The 21,732-nt window shown below is 54.2% G+C and overlaps 2 protein-coding genes across 2 annotated transcripts in view; one reads left to right on the plus strand and one right to left on the minus strand.

Annotated features, from left to right (window-relative positions):
* Positions 1 to 18,307, plus strand: part of PPL (periplakin) — a 55,151-nt gene extending 36,844 nt beyond the window's left edge. The window contains exons 7-22 of the mRNA XM_030798769.1: positions 1,286 to 1,447; positions 1,550 to 1,657; positions 2,913 to 3,008; positions 4,956 to 5,078; positions 5,259 to 5,405; positions 6,047 to 6,198; positions 7,024 to 7,121; positions 7,292 to 7,449; positions 8,458 to 8,636; positions 8,721 to 8,859; positions 9,727 to 9,920; positions 10,313 to 10,463; positions 11,841 to 11,924; positions 12,694 to 12,810; positions 13,688 to 13,780; positions 14,807 to 18,307. Of these exons, the coding sequence (XP_030654629.1) occupies positions 1,286 to 1,447; positions 1,550 to 1,657; positions 2,913 to 3,008; positions 4,956 to 5,078; positions 5,259 to 5,405; positions 6,047 to 6,198; positions 7,024 to 7,121; positions 7,292 to 7,449; positions 8,458 to 8,636; positions 8,721 to 8,859; positions 9,727 to 9,920; positions 10,313 to 10,463; positions 11,841 to 11,924; positions 12,694 to 12,810; positions 13,688 to 13,780; positions 14,807 to 17,470 (4,665 nt within the window). The 3' untranslated portion in view covers positions 17,471 to 18,307. The remainder of the gene's footprint in view (positions 1 to 1,285; positions 1,448 to 1,549; positions 1,658 to 2,912; positions 3,009 to 4,955; positions 5,079 to 5,258; positions 5,406 to 6,046; positions 6,199 to 7,023; positions 7,122 to 7,291; positions 7,450 to 8,457; positions 8,637 to 8,720; positions 8,860 to 9,726; positions 9,921 to 10,312; positions 10,464 to 11,840; positions 11,925 to 12,693; positions 12,811 to 13,687; positions 13,781 to 14,806) is intronic.
* Positions 18,308 to 18,454: 147 nt separating this feature from the next.
* Positions 18,455 to 21,732, minus strand: part of UBN1 (ubinuclein 1) — a 38,585-nt gene continuing 35,307 nt past the window's right edge. The window contains exon 18 of the mRNA XM_030798772.1: positions 18,455 to 20,734. Within this exon, the coding sequence (XP_030654632.1) occupies positions 20,685 to 20,734 (50 nt within the window). The 3' untranslated portion in view covers positions 18,455 to 20,684. The remainder of the gene's footprint in view (positions 20,735 to 21,732) is intronic.

A 21,732-nucleotide genomic window follows, 5' to 3' on the forward strand; every position in this document is an offset into this window, starting at 1 on the left:
AGGAGGATCACTTGAACCCAGGAGTTTGAGACCAACCTGGGCAACATAGTGAGACTCCAGCTCTACAAAAACTTTAAAAATGAGCTGGGCTTGGTGGCATGCCTGTGGTCCCAGCTACTTGGGAGGCTGAAGTGGGAGGATCACTTGAGCCCAGGAGGCGGAGGCTGCAATGAGCTGAGATCGTGCCACTCCACTCCAGCCTGGGAAACAGAGTAAAACCCTGTCTAAAAAAAAAAAAAAAAAAAAAAAAAAAAGCCGTGCAGTAAACGTTTCAATCAGGAGAGGGGTTGAAGTGGGAAGAGATGTGCCCCAGCCTCTTCCTGAGCAGCTGCCAGGTCTGCCCTGGTTGTTCAGGGAAAGCCCTAACAGACCCCAGGGGTACAGCCTGTCCTGCTTATTTCTTTATTAAGTATCTGCTGTGTGCTAAGTATGATGCCACTTGCTTTCTATACAAAAACAGCTTTCCATTTTCCTTCCCAAACCTTTAAAGAATGCATTCTTTTAAAAATTGCATGAGTGTTATGCAAATGCTTCCTTGTTGCCAATGTTTCAGACATCTCAGAGAATACAGAGGCAGCATTGCGTCGCTGTAAGGAGCCATGCTGCCTCTGCTCCTTACTGTTAGTGGTGACACCTTGAGCGAGTTACTTAGCCTCTGGGAGCCTCAGTTTCCTCATCTGCAAAATGGAGTTCCTACGTGTTCCTGTCTCATAGGGTCGCTTTGAGGACGAAATGAGTCAATGTTGCAGAAGTTCGTCGCGTGGTGCTGGCTTGTGGAGGGCCCCATGTACCAAAATGCAAACATCCCTCCTTTCCCTTGCACCCCCGCTTCTCAGACGTAAAGTGGTGCTTTCCTTCCAGCCCTCTATAAGATGATCATGATACAGATAAAAGTAGAAGCTATAGTTACTGATGTTTGTTGAGCACCAACTATATGCCAGTCTCTGTGCCCTGTGAGGTCAGGACTGTCATCATCCCCATTTACAGACGGGCAAACTAAGCCTTCAGAAAAATGTAAGGGTTTTGTGTGATTCGTTCACTGCTGTATCCCCAGTGCCTGGAGCCATGTCCAGCGCGTAGTAGATGCTCAGTAAATATTTGCTGAATGAATGAATGAATGAGTTTCAGGGGCTCAGGTGACTTGTCTAAGGGGGCCTGGCCTGGACGTGGCTAAGCTGGGCTTGTCCTCAGGCCGGCCATAGCTGGGCCCTGCAGGAGGTGGGGAAGAAAGGAGCAGTGGCAGTGGGCTGAGGACGCAGCCCTGTCCTTGCCCCGGCCCCTTCAGGCAGCATCACAGGCCCGGCAGCAGCACCTGAGTTCGCTGCAGGACTACATGCAGCGCTGCACCAATGAGCTGTACTGGCTGGACCAGCAGGCCAAGGGCCGCATGCAGTACGACTGGAGTGACCGCAACCTCGACTACCCCAGCCGCCGGCGCCAGTATGAGGTGGGTGCGGGGGACCTGGGGCGCCAGGGAGGAGGCAGCCCTGGAAGGAGCATGGGACCGCCAGGCTGGGCACTGAGGCCCCTCCACTGCCCCCCACTGCAGAATTTCATCAACCGGAACCTGGAGGCCAAAGAGGAGAGAATCAACAAACTGCACAGTGAGGGCGACCAGCTGCTGGCGGCCGAGCACCCCGGGAGGAACTCCATTGAGGTTCGTGCACCCCGAGAGCAGACACCTCCCCCAGGGTGGCTTCTGGTCAGCCTTTGCCTGTGGGCCGCCTGAAGCTCGGGCTGACCCCGGAGCTGGGGGTCCTGCAAGCTGCGTCTTGTGTCTGTCTGTCTGTATCTTGCTGTGTCTGACTCTGCCTCCTCCATTTATCCTGATCCGTTGACACCTCTGCCCTCAGCCCCTGAACTTCTGAAGCCCCTGTGGGGTCTGTATTAGTTTCCTGAAGTTGCTGCAACAAGTTAAAACAAACTTAGTGGCTTTAAACAACAGAAATTCATTCTCTCAGAGGTCTGTGGGCTGTAAGTCTGAAATCAAGGTGTCTTAGGGCCTCATTCCCTCTGGAAGCTCCAGGACATGTGCCTTCCTTGCTCTTCCAGCTTCTGGGGGTTGCCAGCAGCCCTTGGCTTGTGGCTGCATCATTCCAGTCCCTTCCTCCGTCTTCACATGGCCTTCTCTCCCCATGTCTCTCTGTGTCCTCTCTTCTTATAAGGATGTCAGTCAATGGATTTAGGGCTCACCCTAATTTCAGGATCCTTAACTAATGACATCTGCAAAGATCTTATTCCCAAATAAGGTCGCATTCTTCCCAACCCCCACAATCCCACCAACCCCGCCTGAGATGGAGTTTTGCTGTTATTGCCCAGGCTGGAGTGCAGTGGTGTAACCTTGGCTCACTGCAACCTTCACGTCCCGGGTTCAAACAATTCTCCTGCCTCAGCCTCCTGAGCAGCTGGGACTACAGGCGCACACCACCACACCCAGCTAATTTTTGTATTTTTAGTAGAGACAGGGCCTCAACATGTGGGCCAGGCTAGTCTCAAACTCCTGACCTCAGGTGATCCGCCCGCCTCGGCCTCCCAAAGTGCTGCAATTACAGGCATGAGCCACCATGCCTGGCCAGGGTCATGGATTTGGTGGGACACGGCTCGGTCCATGACGGTGCCTTTGTACAGATTTGCTGGAGGCACCACTTTAGGCAGACACAGCCCCCACTTGTCCCTTGTGCACCGCACAGCCTGGGCATCCATACGTGGCATCCCTGTTTGGCTTCTTGACGTGACCCCTCTCTCCTCCTCCCACCCCTGAGCAGAAGCTGGCTACCTCTGTGGTAGCCACACCCAGACAGATGCCAGATGCCTCCCTCCCCCACCATGCCCCAGCCCAAAATCCCAGCAGTCCCTCCCTTGGTGTCTGCGGTACCTGCCCAGTGGTGACCAGCCCCTTCTTTTCCTGGCAGGCGCACATGGAGGCTGTGCACGCAGACTGGAAGGAGTACCTGAACCTGCTCATCTGTGAGGAGAGCCACCTCAAGTACATGGAGGACTACCACCAGGTACCTACCTCTCCTGGGAGTCCCCCCAGCACCAGGGGTGCTACTCTCGGAGAGTGCTCAGTGCCTACCTGGCTCATGTGTGGCCTCGTGCTGCTTGGTCCAGGAGCCTTGCGGGGCAGCCATCCCAGGCCCCCGGCACCCATGCTTCTGATGGCGTGTGCACACATGTCCCAAGCTTGCCGGCCCCTGTCCATCTTCCCTGGGGACCAGGGCCAGAGTCTGATTCCCCAGGTCACATGGGGCCCAGGGTGAGTGTGTGGGGTTTTAATTTTGGTAAAATCTATAATATACATGCAGATACATAAAACAAAATTTGCCTTTTTTTTTTCTTTTTTTTTTGAGAGAGTCTTGCCCTTGTTACCCAGGCTGGAGTGCAGTGGTGCCATCTCAGCTCACTGCAGCCTCCGCCTCCCGGGTTCAAGTGATTCTCCTGCCTCAGCCTCCTGAACAGCTGGGATTACAAGTGCCCACCACAACACCCAGCTAATTTTTGTATTTTCAGTAAAGACGGGGTTTCGCCATGTTGGTCAGGCTGGTCTCGAACTCCTGACCTCAGGTGATCCTCCCGCCTCGGCCTCCTAAAGTGCTGGGATTACAGGCGTGAGCCACCGCACCCGGCCAGTTTGCCATTTTTAAGTGTACAATTCAGTGGCATTCATTGCACTCGCAATGTTTTGCAACCATCACCACCATCTACTTGTAAAACTTTCCATCACCTCAAACAGAAACCCTATACCCTGGCTGGGCACAGTAGCTCATGCCTGTAATTCCAGCACTTTGGGAAGCCGAGGCGAGTGGATCACCTGAGGTCAGGAGTTCAAGACCAGCCTGGCCAACATGATGAAACCCCATCTCTACTAAAAATACAAAAGTTAGCCAGGTGTGGTGGCCCATATCCGTAGTCCCAGATGGGAGGCTGAGGCAGGAGAACTGCTTGAACCCAGGAGGCAGAGGTTGCAGTGAGCTGAGATTGCGCCATTGCACTCCAGCCTGGGCGACAGAGTGAGACTCCGCCTCAAAAAAAAAAAAAAATCCTGTACTCATTAGGCAGTAAGTTTTCCATTCCCACTCCTCCAGCCCCAGGTCACCTCTGGTCTTCTTGCTGTCTCTATGGACTTGCCTGTTCCAGATGTTTCACATCTAGAACGAATATGAAGAATCAGTGGGATCATGCAGTCTCTGCCCTTTTGTGTCTGGCTTCTCTCACTGAGCATTATGTTTTCCGGGTTCATCCGTGTTGTAGCATTTTCAGTGCTTCACCCCTTTTTATGGCTGAATCATATCCTATTGTATGGCTAGACCACTGTGTTTATCCACTCATCTGTGGCTGGGCACTTGTCTGTTTCCAGAGGAATGAGAGTTCTTAAGAAGCTGTAGGTAATTCTTAGGATTGAGGTGTCTGGGGAAAGCTGGATGTGGGCGACGCCGTGTCACTCCTCATTCACTGAGCCGCACGGTGAGGGCTTCAGGTCCTGTTCATGGCTGCAGCCCAGGTGCTCAGCCCAGGGGATAGCTGACGGTGACCAAGAGTTGATAGACTGAAGAATGGGCAAGAGAATTTTCGAGAACAAGAAGGGGAGGCTATTATCAAAACCTAGAAAGAAGCTATAGTATTAAGTCTGGGTGTTCCTAGCACAGAGAGAGGAATTGCATCAAAGACACCTCAAGACTTACTGATATATCCAAGAAAACATGTCACAGAGGTGGCATCTCGTGTATGGGTGGGAAGGGACCTGGCTTCTCCCAGTGAGGCCCCTAAGGAGCCAGCTCAGGGAGGGTGGGGCTGTCTCCACGCAGAGGAGCCTCAGGCTCAGCACAGGGTCCCATGCTGGACTCCAGGTGAACCGGAGGCCCAGCCCCGCCTGAGGGATGAGCTTGAAGCCTCGGACAGAAGCCCAGGTGCTTCTAGTGGTTTCCTGGCTGTAACAGAGCCACCTTTTCCCCTAGTTTCACAAAGACATGAAGGACGCTCAGGAGCTGCTGCGCAAGGTGGACTCGGACCTGAACCAGAAATACGGCCCTGACTTCAAGGACCGGTACCAGATTGAGCTCTTGCTGCGGGAGCTGGATGTGAGCGATGGCCCAGGACCCCTGCTGGCCCTGGGGGCGGGGGACCCCTCTACATCATGCCTGCCCTCAGCCCTGTACAGGCCCCTCCACAGCACCCCACCTGCTGAACCCAGCTCGGCGTCCTCCCACCAGGGGAAAGGCTGTTGGTCTCAACCGGGCCCCTGACCCCGTTCTCTCCAGGACCAGGAGAAGGTGCTGGACAAGTATGAGGACGTGGTGCGGGGGCTGCAGAAGCGAGGCCAGCAGGTGGTGCCCCTCAAGTACCGCCGGGAGACTCCGCTCAAGCCCATCCCGGTGGAAGCACTCTGTGACTTTGAGGGGGAGCAGGTGCGCGGGGCCAGCTCCTCTGTTCGCATCACTACAAAGCCTTTAGGGTAACATGGTTGGATCCGGGGCCTCAGGTGCTGTTCTCAGGAGCCTGTGCCTGTCTCCGTGGTTGGTGTCACTCTGCCAACCCTTCCCCTCGTGGAGGCCGACTGGCACCCCTATGCCACCCCCACCTCGGCTGCTCTGGCTTTGTGTTCCACCAGCTTGGCAATCCCAGCCCCGCCTCAGAGGTCCCAGGCCAGGTTCTCATTGGCCCACTGTGAGTCACGTGTCCACCGTACACCAATCACTGTGGCTGGGAACGCCAGTGTCCACCCTATACCAATGACTGTGGCTGGGGAATGCCAGTCTCTCATTGGCCAGGTCCAAGTCACGTGTCCATCTGGAGCTTGGGAATGGAGAGAGACCACAGGGACTGGGATTTGGGAGGGAAGTTTCCCCAAAGGGAAATGGAGGTGGGTTGCTGGGCCAGCAGCCTCAACATATGTGCTTCTCCTGCATGCCCCTCCCCACTCTACGGGGAGGGTCCAAGTGATGAGCCAGGGCTCCCCAGGTCCAAGAGTCCGGGGTGAGATGGTGACCGGGCTCCCAGGCCCTCAGGGCCCCCCCCCGGGATCCTGACTCTGGCCTGCCCCCGCCAGGGCCTGATCTCGCGGGGCTACAGCTACACCCTGCAGAAGAACAACGGGGAGAGCTGGGAGCTCATGGACAGCGCTGGGAACAAGCTGATTGCTCCTGCCGTCTGTTTTGTGATCCCCCCCACAGACCCTGAGGCCCTGGCTCTGGCTGACAGGTACAAGGGCAAACGCGGGAGCCTGCATGGACCAGTCCCACCCCCAGGGCTTCTCAGGCCCCATTCATAGCCCTGGGGATTTGGCCTCAGCCTGTGGGGAGCGGGGGGTCGCTGACACTCTCCATCTGCACCCTCTTGGAGGTTCACGCAGGAGAGGGGCAGATCCTGGGCCAGCTGACTTACTGAACATGGATGTCCAGCTCTGGGCTTCGTCCTGGCCCCCTGACGAGTTTCTAAGCAGTTTCTAAGGGCCCCTGGCTCCCGCACTCACTGCTCCCTGTACCTGCAGACCCCAGCCCCTCGGCTGGAGGACTCAGCTGGGATAGGGGCTGCCTCCTCTTTGCTCCCAGGCACTTTCTTCCACTGCACGCACCGCTTTTTATTAAGTGACTAGCGTATGCGGCAGTCTCGTTGGGCCTGGGCTCCTTGAATTTCCTCTCTCCAGGGCCTAGTTAAGTACCTGGTAGAAAGTAGGTGCCCAGGAACTCCTTGCATGAGTGGATGATTCAAGGAATGCCTTCATTTATTAAGTATTTATTGAGCACCTACTGTGTATGCTCCCTCAGGGGTAACATCTTGGTGGAGATTACTGGACAGACAATTTTAGGTAGTAAGACTTCCTATGAAGGAGGAGGGAAGGAGGGAGAAGAGTTCTGAGCCCAGGAGCACGGAAAGGCCAGTGCCACAGTGAGCACTTGGTGTCTGCATCTAGGGAGCTGTCAGGCTCCTCTGGGGTGTCTGCCCAGCCAGAGTCTGCAGTCCCACCTCTGTGGGTGCAGGGGGTGGTGGGCTGCCCAGGTTCCCAGCTCATTTCTGTCCTCACAGCCTGGGCAGCCAGTACCAGAGTGTGCGGCAGAAGGCAGCTGGGAGCAAACGCAGGCTGCAGCAGCGGTATGAGGTGCTGAAGACCGAGAATCCCGGAGGTGGGTGCCAGGGCCACTTGCCTGAGACTCTGGGGGTACCGGGGACAAGGGGCTGGACCAGGGTCTGTGCTGTGGATGAGACGGCGGGGGGCTGGCTGCCTAGGTCCATCCCTGGGCCTCACTCCCCTGGCCCGTTGTCACACCTGCCTGTGTCCTCCCTCCCTCCACAGATGCCTCTGACCTACAGGGGCGGCAGGTGCTTGCTGGCTTGGACAAGGTGGCCAGCGACCTGGACCGGCAGGAGAAGGCCATCACAGGGATCCTGCGGCCACCGCTGGAGCAAGGCCGGGCTGTGCAGGACAGTGCTGAGCGGGCCAAGGACCTCAAGGTACCTGCGGGTCAGGAGCACAGGTGGGGCCCGGGGAGCCCTGCACTGGCCCCCTGGGGCCCCTATTTGAGGTCTTTTCCCCATGGAGTCTTGGGACATTCACTGCAGGTGTCCGATAGGGACAGCCTGCTGCATGTAACCAGGTCCCGAGTCATGGAGGTGGCAGGGCTGCTCTCATCACCTCCCCAGGAGAAAGAGCTGGCAAGACTTGCATTGTTCCTGCATGGCTTGTCGATCTGATGCCTGGCATGGCACATGGGCTGTGGAATTCCGCAGGACTGGGTCACCGGCTGGCTTGACCACAAACACATTAGCGTTTATATTTATAAACTCCAGGCCTCAGTGTCTTCGGTAGGATGGGTTGGCCCTGCTCGCAGGGCAATGGCGAAGACAGGGTGAGCTGATGCCAGGGGGGATGTAGCGGGGCCCCACCTCCTTTCCTATACAAAGTCTCCCACATCCTCAAGGCAGCCCTCTGAGGCAGGGAGTAGCACTCCAGTTTTACAGAAGAGGATCTGGGATTGGAGAAGTGCCACAGCCCCTGATGGGGCCTCACAGTGAGGGCCAAGTTGGGGCCAGTCGGGCCGATGCTGGTCTCGGGTGTAGCCTGACCCCACAAGTCCGTGCCTAAGCTGCTGGGAGTCGTCACGCCCCGACCCGTGACTGGGTGGAGTCGTAGTACTCACCACCCAGGGTTGCCGCAAAGATTAAACAGAAGCGTCTGCATGCAGTGCTGAGAACAGCACAGGCCCGGCAGCTGCCTGGGTGCTTCTGGTGTCACTAGTGCTTCTGGTGTCCACAGTCTACCTCAGCGGTTCCCTGGGATGCTCGTGAAAAATGCAGCCCTCAGGCTGGGGTCCAGACGCCGGGTCAGGGCCCCAGAGTGTGCCAGGCCTCTCCAGCTGCTTCCACTGTGCCTGATGAGGGAATCTGTGCCCACCCTGGGCACATCCTCAGGGGAAGGGGCTGCCTGGCTGTGTCCAAAACTGCGGGCCCTGGTCCCCACAGAACATCACCAACGAGCTACTGCAGATTGAGCCTGAGAAGACGCGGAGCACAGCTGAGGGCGAAGCCTTCATCCAGGCCCTCCCAGGCAGTGGCACCACACCCCTGCTGAGGACCCGGGTGGAGGACACCAACCGGAAATACGAGCGCCTCGTGCAGCTGCTGGACTTGGCCCAGGAGAAGTGGGTGGCAGACAGGCAGCATGGAGGTTGGGGTGGGTCAGGGGACCAGGTGGGCATCCCCCGACGCCTGACTGGTGTCCTCAGGGTTGATGTGGCCAACCGCCTGGAGAAGAGCCTGCAGCAGGGCTGGGAGTTGCTGGCCACTCACGAGAACCATCTGAATCAGGATGACACAGTGCCTGAGAGCAGCCATATCCTGGACAGCAAGGGGCAGGAGTTGGCAGTGAGTCTGGGGCCCAAGCCCTGGGAGTCCTTCTCTGAGCAGGTGAGGGCATCAGGCACATCCACCCGCCCCGTCTGGACAGACGAGGACACCAGCATCCAGTCTCCCCGGGTTTGGAATGCCCAAATTGGGAACTGCAAATGGAGACCCGCAGCACAAATCTGAGCTATTTTATGGGATTTCAGGTGCCAGCATTTTAAGATCAAATATCTGCAACAGCCAGTGTAGTGGCACATGCCTGTGACACCAGCCGTTCAGGAGGCTGGGGTGGGATTGCTTGAGCCCCAGAGTTTAAGTCCAGCCGCCTGGACAATGTTGCAAGACCCTATCTCTTTAAAAAAAAAAAAAAGAAAAGCATAAAGCACATAACAATCCATGTTCCCAGTATCTCTTGCTGAGCAGAGCTGGCATCCTGGGCTGCAGCCCAGAGGGCAAGTCAGTGGGCAGAGGTGCAGCTGCCTCCTCAGCCTGCTTACCTCACAGTTGCCACGGGCCCCCTTCCCACATTGCCTGAGCGCAGGAAACATTCAAGTCTGTGACCTGAGGTCCCTTATTCACACTCCCATCTCACGACTTGCTTTTGCCACGGCCTCACGCCCAGACAGTGGCAGGCTGTTCTAGTGCAGGGCAGGAGCTGCCTGCTGCAGTTTTTAGAAGTTAGTTTTTCAGGACTTTGTTCATTGTAATAAAACAGAAGATGGCAGAAGTGACCCAGGTTTGGGATATACAGAGCAAGGCTCCAGTCCTTCCTACTTGTGACCTCGCCCACCCTCCTATAGCCAGCCGCCCAGGGGCTTCGGGGGGTGTCATTGCCTGGCTCTGGGAGCTCTGGCCGTAGCACCGCCGTCTCCTCCTCTGCCCCGCCAGGCCATGGCCTCTGAGTTACAGGCCCAGAAGTCCCTCCTGGGTGAGGTGGAGCGGAACTTGCAGGCGGCCAAGCAGTGCTCGAGCACACTGGCCAGCCGCTTCCAGGAGCACTGCCCAGACCTGGAGCGCCAGGAGGCCGAGGTGCACAAGCTGGGCCAGCGTTTTGACAACCTGAGCCAGCAGGTGGAGCGCAGGTGAGGGTGCGGTGGGTGGTGGCCGTTTTTGTTTTCTGAGAATGCGATCTAATTCCCTCTAAGCAATGCTTTAGCTATGTCCCACAGATCTTGCTGTTTCTCTTTTTGGTCAGTTTGTCAGATTCTCTGACAGTCCTGTGGTCTCTCCTTTGAGTCATGCTTACCTGGGTCCTGTAATCCACAATGGGCATCTCTGCAAGTCATTGTATATGGACCCACCTGGTTCTCCACAGTCTAACCTGACGTTCCCTAATTACCACCCACCCTGTGTGGGAGATACTTGGGGTATTTCTAGTTGTTACATTTGGTTGTTTCCCACTTTTTTAAAAAAATGAGGGCTCCGTGAGGCATCTGTTTGCTGCTGCTGAGGCCTGAATGCTTTGCCTTGGCAGGGCGCAGAGCCTACAGAGCGCCAAGGTGGCCTACGAGGACTTCCGCCACGGCCATGACCACGTGCTGCAGTTCCTAGCCAGCATCCCCAGTTACGAGCCCCAGGAGACAGACAGCCTCAGCCAGATGGAGACCAAGCTGAAGAACCAGAAGGTGAGATGGCCGCTTCTGCAGGCCCAGGCACACACTGGCAAGGGAGGGTCAGAGGTCAGCAAGCCCCTTTCTGGGACGCCGAGCCTTTGGGAGGTGGAGCAGGGCAGAGGCCTGCCACAGCTGTGTCCTCCCTGGGCCTCAGCTCAAGCTCCCAACACCCAACCCTCTAAGAACAAGAACTGAGTGTGTCACTTACCTCTCCCAGCTTAGTGCCCCGCACAGGGCCTGGTGCAGAATGGTCGCTTGGCGTGGGTTGGCTATGTGAGTGAACAGCTACAGAATGAGCCGCCGCCTTTGTGGGGAAAATCCTATTTCCAAAGTTGGGACTCCTGCCTCCCCCATGCCCGACGCAGTGCCTTGGGGTGAGGGAGGAACACGGGAAGCCAACGGCTGAGATGCACATCCCAGGTCCACCCCATCAGCCACATCCCCACCTCAGAAGCTTTACTTTCCTCACTCATAAGCCGGAGGTCACGATCCTTACCTCCTGGCATCGTTTGAAGATTAAATGAGATAATCTAAGTCAGAGAGCAGAACAGTGTCTGGTGGTCCAAATCATCAGTAAACATTTGTTTCCTAGCAGAGATAATGATCTTGGCCCTTCTTCACAGAGCCTTAGAACTGCCTAATCCCAGCATTTTGGGAGGCTGAGGCAGGTGGATCACAAGTTGAGGAGTTCAAGACCAGCCTGGCCAACATAGTGAAACCCCATCTCTACTAAAAATACAGAAAAAAAATTAGCCGGGTATGGTGGCAGGAGCCTGTAGTCCCAGCTACTTGGGAGGCTGAGGCAGGAGAATTGCTTGAACCCAGGAGGCTAAGATTGCAGTGAGCCGAGATCCCACCACTGTACTCCAGCCTGGGCGATGCAATGAGACTGTCTCAAAAAAAAAAAAAAAAAAAAAAAAGAACTGCCTTTTGCAATGAATAAAAATGTATACAAGGGAGCCATTCATCATACTTTGTGCCAGAGAAGAATAAATTCAGATTCTGGGATTTCCAGCTACTTCATCCATGGTTGCTTTTTAAAATTTTTTTTCCAGTTAGTTTTGATTTTGATTTTATTTTTATTTTTTGAGACGGAGTCTCGTTCTGTCGCCCAGGCTGGAGTGCAGTGGCGCGATCTCGGCTCACTGCAAGCTCCACCTCCTGGGTTCACGCCATTCTCCTGCCTCAGCCTCTCCAAGTAGCTGGGACTACAGGCGCCCGCCACCACGCCCGGCTAATTCTTTGTATTTTTAGTAGAGACGGGGTTTCACCGTGGTCTCGATCTCCTGACCTCGTGATCCGCCCGCCTCGGCCTCCCAAAGTGCTGGGATTACAAGCGTGAGCCACCACGCCCGGCCCTAGTTTTGATTTTTAAACTCTGTCTTACAGAACCTGCTAGATGACATAGCAAGTAGGGAGCAGGAAGTACAGAAGATCTGTGCCAATTCCCAGCAGTACCAGCAAGCTGTAAAGGTGAGCCGGGAAACTTCTGCCCGAAGCACAAACAACAGCAGGGGCCTTGTTCTACCGTCCCCTGGTCAGAGAAGCAGCAAGCACCGGCCCTGGCACGTGGGGGTGGAGCTGGCCATCTGAGGCACTGCCGGCTGCTGTGCAAACTGGCACAGGCTTTTGGGAAAACAGCATGGTACTAGACATGGAATGCTGTAAAAGGGTTTTATACTGTGAAGCAGTAAACTCTTTGGGGGAATTTATCCTCGAGGAAAAAATACAAAAAAAAAAAAAAATGCAGGATAAACAAAATTGTTGCAACAGCACTATTTACAATAGCAAAACTAGTAAGCTGGAGAGGACTGGTGTCCAGTGGAAGGGGAAAGCTGCGTGAATCAGCACACATCCACCTGATGGATTATAAAGTCAGCAAGCTGGTAAACATGAGAAGAGGTGGTGGCAAGGGGAGACAGGGTTATGGTACAATGTTAAAAGCAGCAGCAGAATGTGAAAATCTCTAGGCATGTAGGAAGGCTGGGACGGGAATTCGGGAGGTGCTTCTTCTTGTCTCCTATGTTACTGAGTGATGGAGCTATGTACTGCTGAGGTAGCAGTAATTCTCAAAACCTCCTGGCAATCCCTACAGGGTGCAGCTGTGAGGAAGACCCATGCAGATTATAAAACCAGCACATGGCACAGGGCAGGTCTGGGTCAGCCAGAAGGGGTACAGGAACATCTCCGTCTCTTCTCAGCTGTTTTAATCTCCCCTCTGCCATGTCTCTCCCTCATGCAGGACTATGAGTTAGAAGCAGAAAAACTAAGGTCTCTTCTCGACTTGGAGAATGGAAGGAGCAGCCACGTGAGCAAGAGAGCCAGGCTCCAATCTCCTGCTGCCAAAGTGAAGGAAGAGGTGAGTTCTGTGGGCCGGGCGGCCTCGGGACTGAGGTGGAGGCCAAGCTGCCCTGCTCCCCAGGGAGCATGGTGTCACGTGCCGGCCTCAGAGATGCGCACACAACAGGGAAGCCACTGAGAGCCCTCCTGTGTGCAAACAGGTTTGGTAAGAGAAGATGAGGAACTTGTTCTAGGGCAGTGACATCGATATGCCTAGAAAGACAGCAAGACCGGGCGCAGTGGCTCACTCCTGTAATCCTAGCACTTTGGGAGGCCGAGGTGGGAGAACTGCCTGTGCCCAGGAGTTTGAGACCAGCCTGGGCAACAAAGCAGGACCCGATATCTACAAAAAAATTAGCCAGGCGTGGTGGTACAAACCTGTAGTCCCAGCTACTTGGGAGGTTGAGGAGGGAGGATCACTTGGGCCCAGGAGTTCAAGGCTGCAGTGAGCTGCAATCACACCACGGCACTTCAGTCTGAGTGAAAGAGATTCTGTCTTTAAAAAATAAAAATTTCTGAAAACACAGCTGAACAGAAATGTCAGGGTCAGAACCATGGATCTGGGAAATTCCTGTTTTGCTCACCTCAGTAAGTATAGTGGAGGGCTGATATTAGTCTCTTGTACACACGAGAGAGAACACTGGTGCTCTAACAGGCAGAAAAACTTGCTCAAAGTCAGTGTGGCCGAGACCCTGGCCTGGATCTTCTGCCTCGAGATCCAGTTTTCTCTCCACCGGTGAGGCTACAGTCTAACTCCAGGCAGGAGTGGGCAAGAGCTATGCCTCTACCCCCAAATTCCCCACTTCTCAAGAACCACGTCCACGCTGTCTCGCTCTCTGTTGCTTACCCTGTTGACAACTGTTTGTTGACCGCTCTCCTAATCCTCTTCTCTGCAGGAAGCAGCACTTGCCGCCAAGTTCACTGAAGTTTATGCCATCAACAGACAGAGGCTGCAGAATCTGGAGTTTGCTCTGAATCTCCTGAGACAGGTAACTGATCTTAGTAAGAAATTCTACTTCAGGCTGTTCTACCAGGTGACAAATACAGACTCTGTCTTAGAGAAATGGTCTGTGAATTGATGGAAGTGTCCCCTTGCTAACGTTTCTGGGCAGGGCCACTGCAAAGACTGGCCCGAGCCAATGCTTCTACTGACATGAGAACTTACTCAACTCAATAAACGGCTGCTGAAAGTGAATGCTATTTTCAGCTGGGCACGGTGGCTGAAGCTTATAATCACAGCACTTTGGGAGACCGAGGTGGGTTGATCACCTGAGGTCAGGAGTTCGAGACCAGCCTGGCCAACATGGTAAGACTCCATCTCTACTAAAAATACAAAAACTAGCTGGGCGTCGTGGCGCATGCCTGTAATCCCAGCTACTCAGGAGACTGAGGCAGGAGAATTGCTTGAACCCAGGAGGTGGAGGTTGCAGGGAGCCAAGATTGCGCCACTGCACTCCAGCCTGGGCAACAGAGCAAGGCTGTCTCAAAAAATTAATAGCAAGACATTGGAAGCACTTCAGTCTTCATCAGCAATGGGCTAAACTGCGGTCTGTCCAGAGTGGAAACCATGCTGCTGGTAAATCCTGAAGCAGCACTCTCTGTGCTGAGCTGGAATGAGCTCTGTAAGTGCAGTCAGCAGCAGCGCACACAGCAAGAATACCATTTGTGCAGCAAAGATAAACACATGGTGCATACTACAGACAGACATGCTTGTGTGAGCACAGATAGCATCTCCAAGGCTGACAGACACGCCCTAGGAAGGGGACCAGAGGTGGGAGACCGTGGTTTCATTTTAAACTCTTCCACAGCTCAAAAATGTTTTACCTGATTAAAAAAACCCCAAACTAGTTGTTTGATCATTTTTGAAAGTAACCCTAGAACTCTACAACTAACATGAACTGGCGCTGAGGGAGTCCCTTTGGGACCACAGGACAGCCACTCTGACCAGGTGGGGAAAGGCCCCACATGTGCTGCCAGAGCCTGGCTTTAACCTTGTCTTGTCTTCTCCATCACAGCAGCCAGAAGTAGAAGTGACCTATGAGACCCTGCAAAGGAACAGGCCGGCCTCTGGAGTGGAGGAGGCGTGGAAGATCAGGAAGGAACTGGATGAGGAGACTGAGCGGAGGCAGCAGCTGGAGAACGAGGTCACGAGCACCCAAGAAGAAATCCGGACCTTGAGGAATCAGGGGCCTCAGGAATCGGTGGTGAGGAAAGAGGTGCTCAAGAAGGTGCCGGATCCTATGCTGGAGGAGAGCTTCCAGCAGCTGCAGCGGACGCTGGCAGAGGAGCAGCACAAGAACCAGCTGCTGCAGGAGGAGCTGGAGGCACTGCACCTGCAGCTGCATGCCCTGGAGCAGGAGACCAGGGATGGGGGGCAGGAGTACGTGGTCAAGGAGGTCCTGCGCATCGAGCCTGACAGGGCCCAGGCAGATGAGGTCTTGCAGCTGCGGGAGGAGCTGGAGGCACTGAGGCGGCAGAAGGGCGCCCGGGAGGCAGAGGTGCTCCTTCTGCAGCAGCATGTGGCCGCCCTAGCTGAGGAGAAGAGCCGGGCGCAGGAGAAGGTCACGGAGAAAGAGGTGGTGAAACTGCAGAATGACCCCCAGCTGGAGGCAGAGTACCAGCAGCTGCAGGAGGACCACCAGCACCAGGGCCAGCTCAGGGAGAAGCAGGAGGAGGAGCTGAGCTTCCTCCAGGACAAGCTCAAGAGGCTAGAGAAGGAGCGGGCCATGGCCGAGGGCAAGATCACCGTCAAGGAGGTGCTCAAAGTGGAGAAGGACGCGGCCACCGAGAGGGAGGTCAGCGATCTCACCCGCCAATACGAGGACGAGGCTGCCAAGGCTCGCGCTAGCCAGAGGGAGAAGACGGAGCTGCTCCGGAAGATATGGGCCTTGGAGGAGGAGAACGCCAAAGTGGTGGTGCAGGAGAAGGTGCGGGAGATCGTGCGGCCAGACCCCAAGGTGGAGAGTGAAGTGGCGAACCTCCGCCTGGAGCTTGTGGAGCAGGAGAGAAAGTACCGGGGTGCCGAGGAGCAGCTCCGGAGCTACCAGAGCGAACTGGAGGCCCTCAGGAGGCGAGGCCCCCAGGTGGAAGTCAAAGAGGTGACTAAGGAAGTCATTAAGTACAAGACTGACCCCGAGATGGAGAAGGAGCTTCAGCGGCTCAGGGAGGAGATCGTGGACAAGACCAGACTGATCGAAAGGTGTGATTTAGAGATCTACCAGCTGAAAAAGGAAATCCAGGCCCTGAAAGACACCAAACCCCAGGTCCAGACCAAAGAGGTAGTCCAGGAGATCCTCCAATTCCAAGAAGATCCTCAAACCAAGGAGGAGGTAGCGTCTCTGAGGGCAAAGCTCTCAGAGGAGCAGAAGAAGCAAGTGGATCTGGAGAGGGAGAGAGCTTCCCAGGAAGAGCAGATCGCCCGGAAAGAGGAGGAGCTCTCGCGGGTGAAGGAAAGGGTGGTGCAGCAGGAGGTGGTCAGGTATGAGGAGGAGCCAGGCCTGCGGGCCGAGGTGAGCGCTTTCGCCGAGAGCATCGACATGGAGCTGCGGCAGATTGACAAGCTGCGGGCAGAGCTGCGGCGGCTGCAGCGCCGGCGCACTGAGCTTGAACGGCAGCTGGAGGAGCTGGAGCGGGAGCGGCAGGCCCGCAGGGAGGCCGAGCGTGAGGTGCAGCGGTTGCAGCAGCGGCTGGCAGCACTGGAGCAGGAAGAAGCTGAGGCCCGTGAGAAGGTAACCCGCAAGCAGAAGGTGGTGCTGCAGCAGGACCCGCAGCAGGCGCGAGAGCATGCCCTGCTCCGACTCCAGCTGGAAGAAGAGCAGCACCGGCGGCAGCTCCTGGAGGGTGAGCTTGAGACCCTCCGGAGGAAACTGGCTACACTGGAGAAGGCGGATGTCAAGGAGAAGGTGGTGCTCTCCGAGAGTGTCCAGGTGGAGAAGGGCGACACCGAGCAAGAGATCCAGAGGCTCAGGAGCAGCCTGGAGGAGGAGAGTCGCAGCAAGCGCGAGCTGGACGTCGAGGTGAGCCGGCTGGAAGCCAGGCTTTCGGAGCTGGAATTCCATAACTCCAAGTCATCCAAGGAACTAGACTTTCTAAGGGAAGAGAACCACAAATTACAGCTGGAGAGGCAAAACCTGCAGCTGGAGACGCGAAGGCTCCAATCAGAAATTGACATGGCAGCGACAGAAACACGAGACCTGCGGAACATGACCGTGGCGGACTCTGGGACCAACCATGACTCCAGACTGTGGTCCCTGGAGAGGGAACTGGATGACCTCAAGAGGCTCTCCAAGGACAAAGACCTCGAGATCGACGAGCTGCAGAAGCGCCTGGGCTCCGTGGCCGTCAAGCGGGAGCAGCGGGAGAACCACCTGCGGCGCTCCATCGTAGTCATCCACCCCGACACCGGCCGCGAGCTGTCCCCGGAGGAAGCCCACCGTGCCGGGCTCATCGACTGGAACATGTTCGTGAAACTCAGAAGCCAGGAGTGCGACTGGGAGGAGATCTCAGTGAAGGGTCCCAATGGGGAGTCCTCAGTGATACACGACAGGAAGTCTGGCAAGAAGTTCTCCATCGAAGAGGCCCTGCAGAGTGGCAGGCTGACCCCTGCTCAGTACGACCGCTATGTCAACAAGGATATGTCCATCCAGGAGCTGGCGGTCTTGGTATCTGGGCAGAAGTAGACACTTTGTAACGAAGTGTCACTACGACGCAGTGACCTCCTTGGTGTTGTCTTCTCCCTAGCCTTGGTGCAGGCCAAGCATTTTATACATACCCTCGCTGCCAGGCTGCTCAGAGTCCAGCCCACATATGGGACAGGCAAGCACTGGCTGAAGACAGGCAACTCTCGTCCCAACCATCATTCACCCTGAGTGACCCACTTCATCCTCCAATGATTGGACAACTGCGATGCCTTTTCCTATACACTCCCAGCAACAAACTCCTCGTGATAACTGCACACAATCTGAAAACTACTAAAGGACAAGCCAACCACAGTAGCCAAGCCCACTCCATGCAGCATGGGTACTGATGGCACACCAGACAGTGACACTCTGCCCCACAAAGGCCGGGGCCCGCGGGGGCTGCTGCCTGGCATGACATCTCTCCAGATTTCTGGCTTAAAACCAACTTTCCATCAGAGAAGCCTCCTCAGTAGTTACTCTGCTCATGAGACAGATCTGGGCTCCAAGCCACGAAAGGTGAACAGAAACCAGAAGTGTCCAGCCCTCGGTGCTGGAGTGGACATTAATTGTCAACCAGACTGTACTGGCACCTACAGAGAATGTTTCACAGTTCTGGCATTTAAATCCTTTGATAGTGGATTGTGCTGCTGTTAGCCTTAGTTTCAGTGCTTTACAAGTCTCGCTTATTATCTCATTGGTATTTAGGTATACAAAACAGTTGATTATTCGCCACGCAAATTTCTGGGTCTCTGTATCTCATGTAGAACATAAGAAAATGGGAAGTAATAGGGAACTTTATTTATAGCATGAAAATAAACCTGGTGGCTGGAGTCTACTTTTACGGTCCACGTTTCTTCTTTTGCATGCAAGGCTTATTTCCCCCACTCCCTCTTGGCTTTCAGCCAAAATGGATATTCCATATATAACAGCTCCTATAGGAAGAACTACTTCCACATGGTAGAAAGAAAAGAGTGAGAAAAAATGTTTTGGAAACCTTGAAACAATTTATTGAATTGCTTTATACAAGATTAACAATCTCCACACCACCCCTAACACCAACATAGTCGCTGCACAAAAGCCACAGCCCCTCTCACACCTAAGAAACGGCCACGCCCGGTAAGTGCTCAGAGACTTTCGCTGCGCCAAGGAAACCCCTGCAGCCCCCCAGACCCCGAGGCCACTCTGCCCCACCTTCTGCTGCAGCCTCACCTGTAGATCTGCCTTGCCATGGCTGTTCAGTCATTCGCTCTTTCATTACCACAAATAAAGCATAAACAAGGAAAAGAAATCTCAAACTCCCCATCAAAGAAACGTTTCCCTGAGGCAAGAGGCATCACTAGATTCCTAAAAATGAGGGTATTCTGCTCCAGCTGCACGCGCAATGGTACATGGGGAGGAGGGAGCACCAAAGGGAAAGGAAGGAGGGGCTGGGACCCGGGTGTTTATGGGCAGAGAAGCCTGGAGAGTCCCTGCTCAGCCTCCACTGCCGGCCTCTGCTTGGCTTTGAGCTCAGCAATACAAATCTCTTCTTTGGCTCTTTTGCTACTACCTAAGACTACTCTGTAAACAAACTGGAAATCCAAGTTGCAAAAAATATATATAACAAAGGGATAAGGAATCCACTTAGCCCAATGTGAAACACAGATTGGTTCTTATGTAAAAAAGGAGTCAGAGCAGAGGCCGGGCCAAAGGGCGGACAGAGGTCTTGCTCCTTGGGAAACCGGGAAGGCCAGCAAACCTCTGAATGAAGGATGAGTTACTGGGTGCTGTACCCTGGGAGTCAGGAGCCAAGAGCGGTCCGTTTTCCCACAGGTGTATGTGCTGAGGACACTGTATACTCTCAACGTGCCTGAGATCACTTAGCTGGAGCAGTGAGTTCAGACTCACCTTGGGGCACAGACCTCACAGGACAGGCAAGTGCCCTCAAATCCTTGTGAAACAGCCACTGGTTGAGTGGTGACTTAGGAGCTCTGCAGTTAACTGTCCTAGTCTCTCTGATCCACTCTCCAAGCTCTTCCGCACATCACCCTTAAGTCGACACATAACCCCACCACCTGGAGAGCCCCAGGACTTCAAGGCCTATTTCTACCTGGCAGACACTTCACAGAGGCCTGCTTCTGCCGCACTGCCTAAGAATGATTCCTAAGAAGACAAACTGGAATGTCTATCTGTGACTTGGGACCCCTGGTATCCTTGACCCTCAGAGAGATGAAGGGCTTTGGGCTCTGCAGTCCAACTCCACGAACTCTGGAAAAACAAAATGGGAGCCCTGGCTACACTGGGACTTGGAATTTTGGGGCCCAGACAACCTTCTAGTCAGGACAGCACAGATAATGATGTGCAAGTGTACAAAACTCAAAACTGGCTTTGTCTTCAATACAGACATATCTTTAAAAAGGTCTTCATCTCAGATCCACTCAGAGGGCTGAATGGACACGTGTTGTCGAATTCTGCTCCACCATAAAGGCACTGGAATTATGTCTTCCTATAATATGATGTGTGAAGAACAGTCCCCTTCTATCCAATGCATTTAATGGTAATGATGAAAACTGAGCCCAAAATAGGTGTCTGTAAAAATCCTATCACAACTGTTGAATCTACAAAGGTCTTTTCTCTAAAAGAGCTTCATTGTCATGTTCCGAGGAGAAACTGGCCCCCACAGTGAGCACATCCTAGGTGTTCTTAGTATTTTGCAGGGAAAATGCAGGTCTCCCAGTTGTGGCTCTGGCCTGGGTTTTGTCCTCTTGAGCACACAGCCTGGGGATGAGGCGGCACTGTGACCATCCAGGGAGCTTACTGCAGCCAGAAGGAGCCCCTGAGCAGTGGGGTGCTCTGAGGTACTCTGACCAAATGCCAGGGGGTCAGGCAGATTCACCTGCAGGTGTGCCAACTGCTCTGCCACCAGAGCCTGTAAACACCATGCCTCCCACCACGGCCCAGCGCACGCCCCAGCCTAGAGCTGCCCCTCTAACAACCGTCTAGCGACAGAGCCGCAAGGCCCAAAGCATGGGGTAGTCTGCACCTCCTGAGCAGCAAGGGCTCGGCTCCCTCTGTGGGAGGCACATCAGAAGTGCCGAGAAGCGCTCCACTGAGAACTCACGCTCCTCCAGAAGAACACCAAGCAGCAGAAAGGGCGCAGTGAGTGTACATCCTGGGAGACCTGCACGTTCTGATTCCACCCAGACCCAAGTGGCAAGCCTTGCCTCTGAAGCGGTCACAATTTCCGTGGTACAGCAGGCCCTTTCCCGTGAAGCTGAGAAGCACCTGGAAAAGAGTAAGAAGAATTAGAACGCAAGTTTTTCATATTCTCTGATTTCCTTAAGGCAGTAGTAACCAAACTTCAAGGGAAACACCTAAATAGCAAAAGTCCCCAAATGCTGAGTGTTCCAGAGCTCAAACAAGCCATGAGACACCAGCCAGCAGTTATTCGTGTACACTGCTCCTGGACGCAGCCTGCAAGCACACTAGCACTGTGAAGGTTGGTGGTCACTCAGCACAGTGTTTCCAGAACAGCAGCTCTGCTATGCAACTTGGGCTACGTCATCTCAGGCTACAATTGCCATCCTGAGGCGAGGCCTGACGATCACATAGAACGCAAGGCAGCAATGATCATTCATTCTCTTACCATCAAAAGACCCTCAGGTCCTGTAAAGACAAATTCAAAGGCACTAGCATTCTCAGTCCACAGAAGGAAGGAAGGAAAGCAACGCAGACACAAGTCACACAACTGAAATGCGCAAATAGCTTCTTACTCGCATCTCGTGTCATCCTGTAAGCTGAAGTCCATCTAAGGAAGTGAGAAGCTCATTTGGATAACCCTGTTTTGGTATAGTTGCTTTTCTGATTGACTTTCTTTTTCCTCGAACTTTTAAACCGATTAAAAAAATTTTTTTAGAGATAAGGTCTCACTATGTTGCCCAGGCTGGAGTACAGCAGCTATTCACAAGCACGAACACAGCACAATATACCCTCTGATTCCTGGGTTCAAGCAATCCTCCTGCCTCTCAATGCCACCACATCCAGCCTCTGATAGCCTTAAACAGTTTTGAAAACTGACTCATAATAATGACACATTTTATGGGGTACATAGTGATGTTTCGACATCTAAAATGTGTAGTGTCAGGTTAGGGTTATTAATATATCCATCATCTCAAACATTTTTCATCTCCTTTTGTTGGTGACGTTCAATATCTTCCTCCTAACTGAAACTACATACTACTGTTAACTACAGTCACCTACAGTGGTATAGAACACTAGCACTT

This window comes from Nomascus leucogenys, chromosome 18 (assembly GCF_006542625.1).
Source record: "Nomascus leucogenys isolate Asia chromosome 18, Asia_NLE_v1, whole genome shotgun sequence".
In the NCBI taxonomy this organism is placed as follows: domain Eukaryota; kingdom Metazoa; phylum Chordata; class Mammalia; order Primates; family Hylobatidae; genus Nomascus; species Nomascus leucogenys.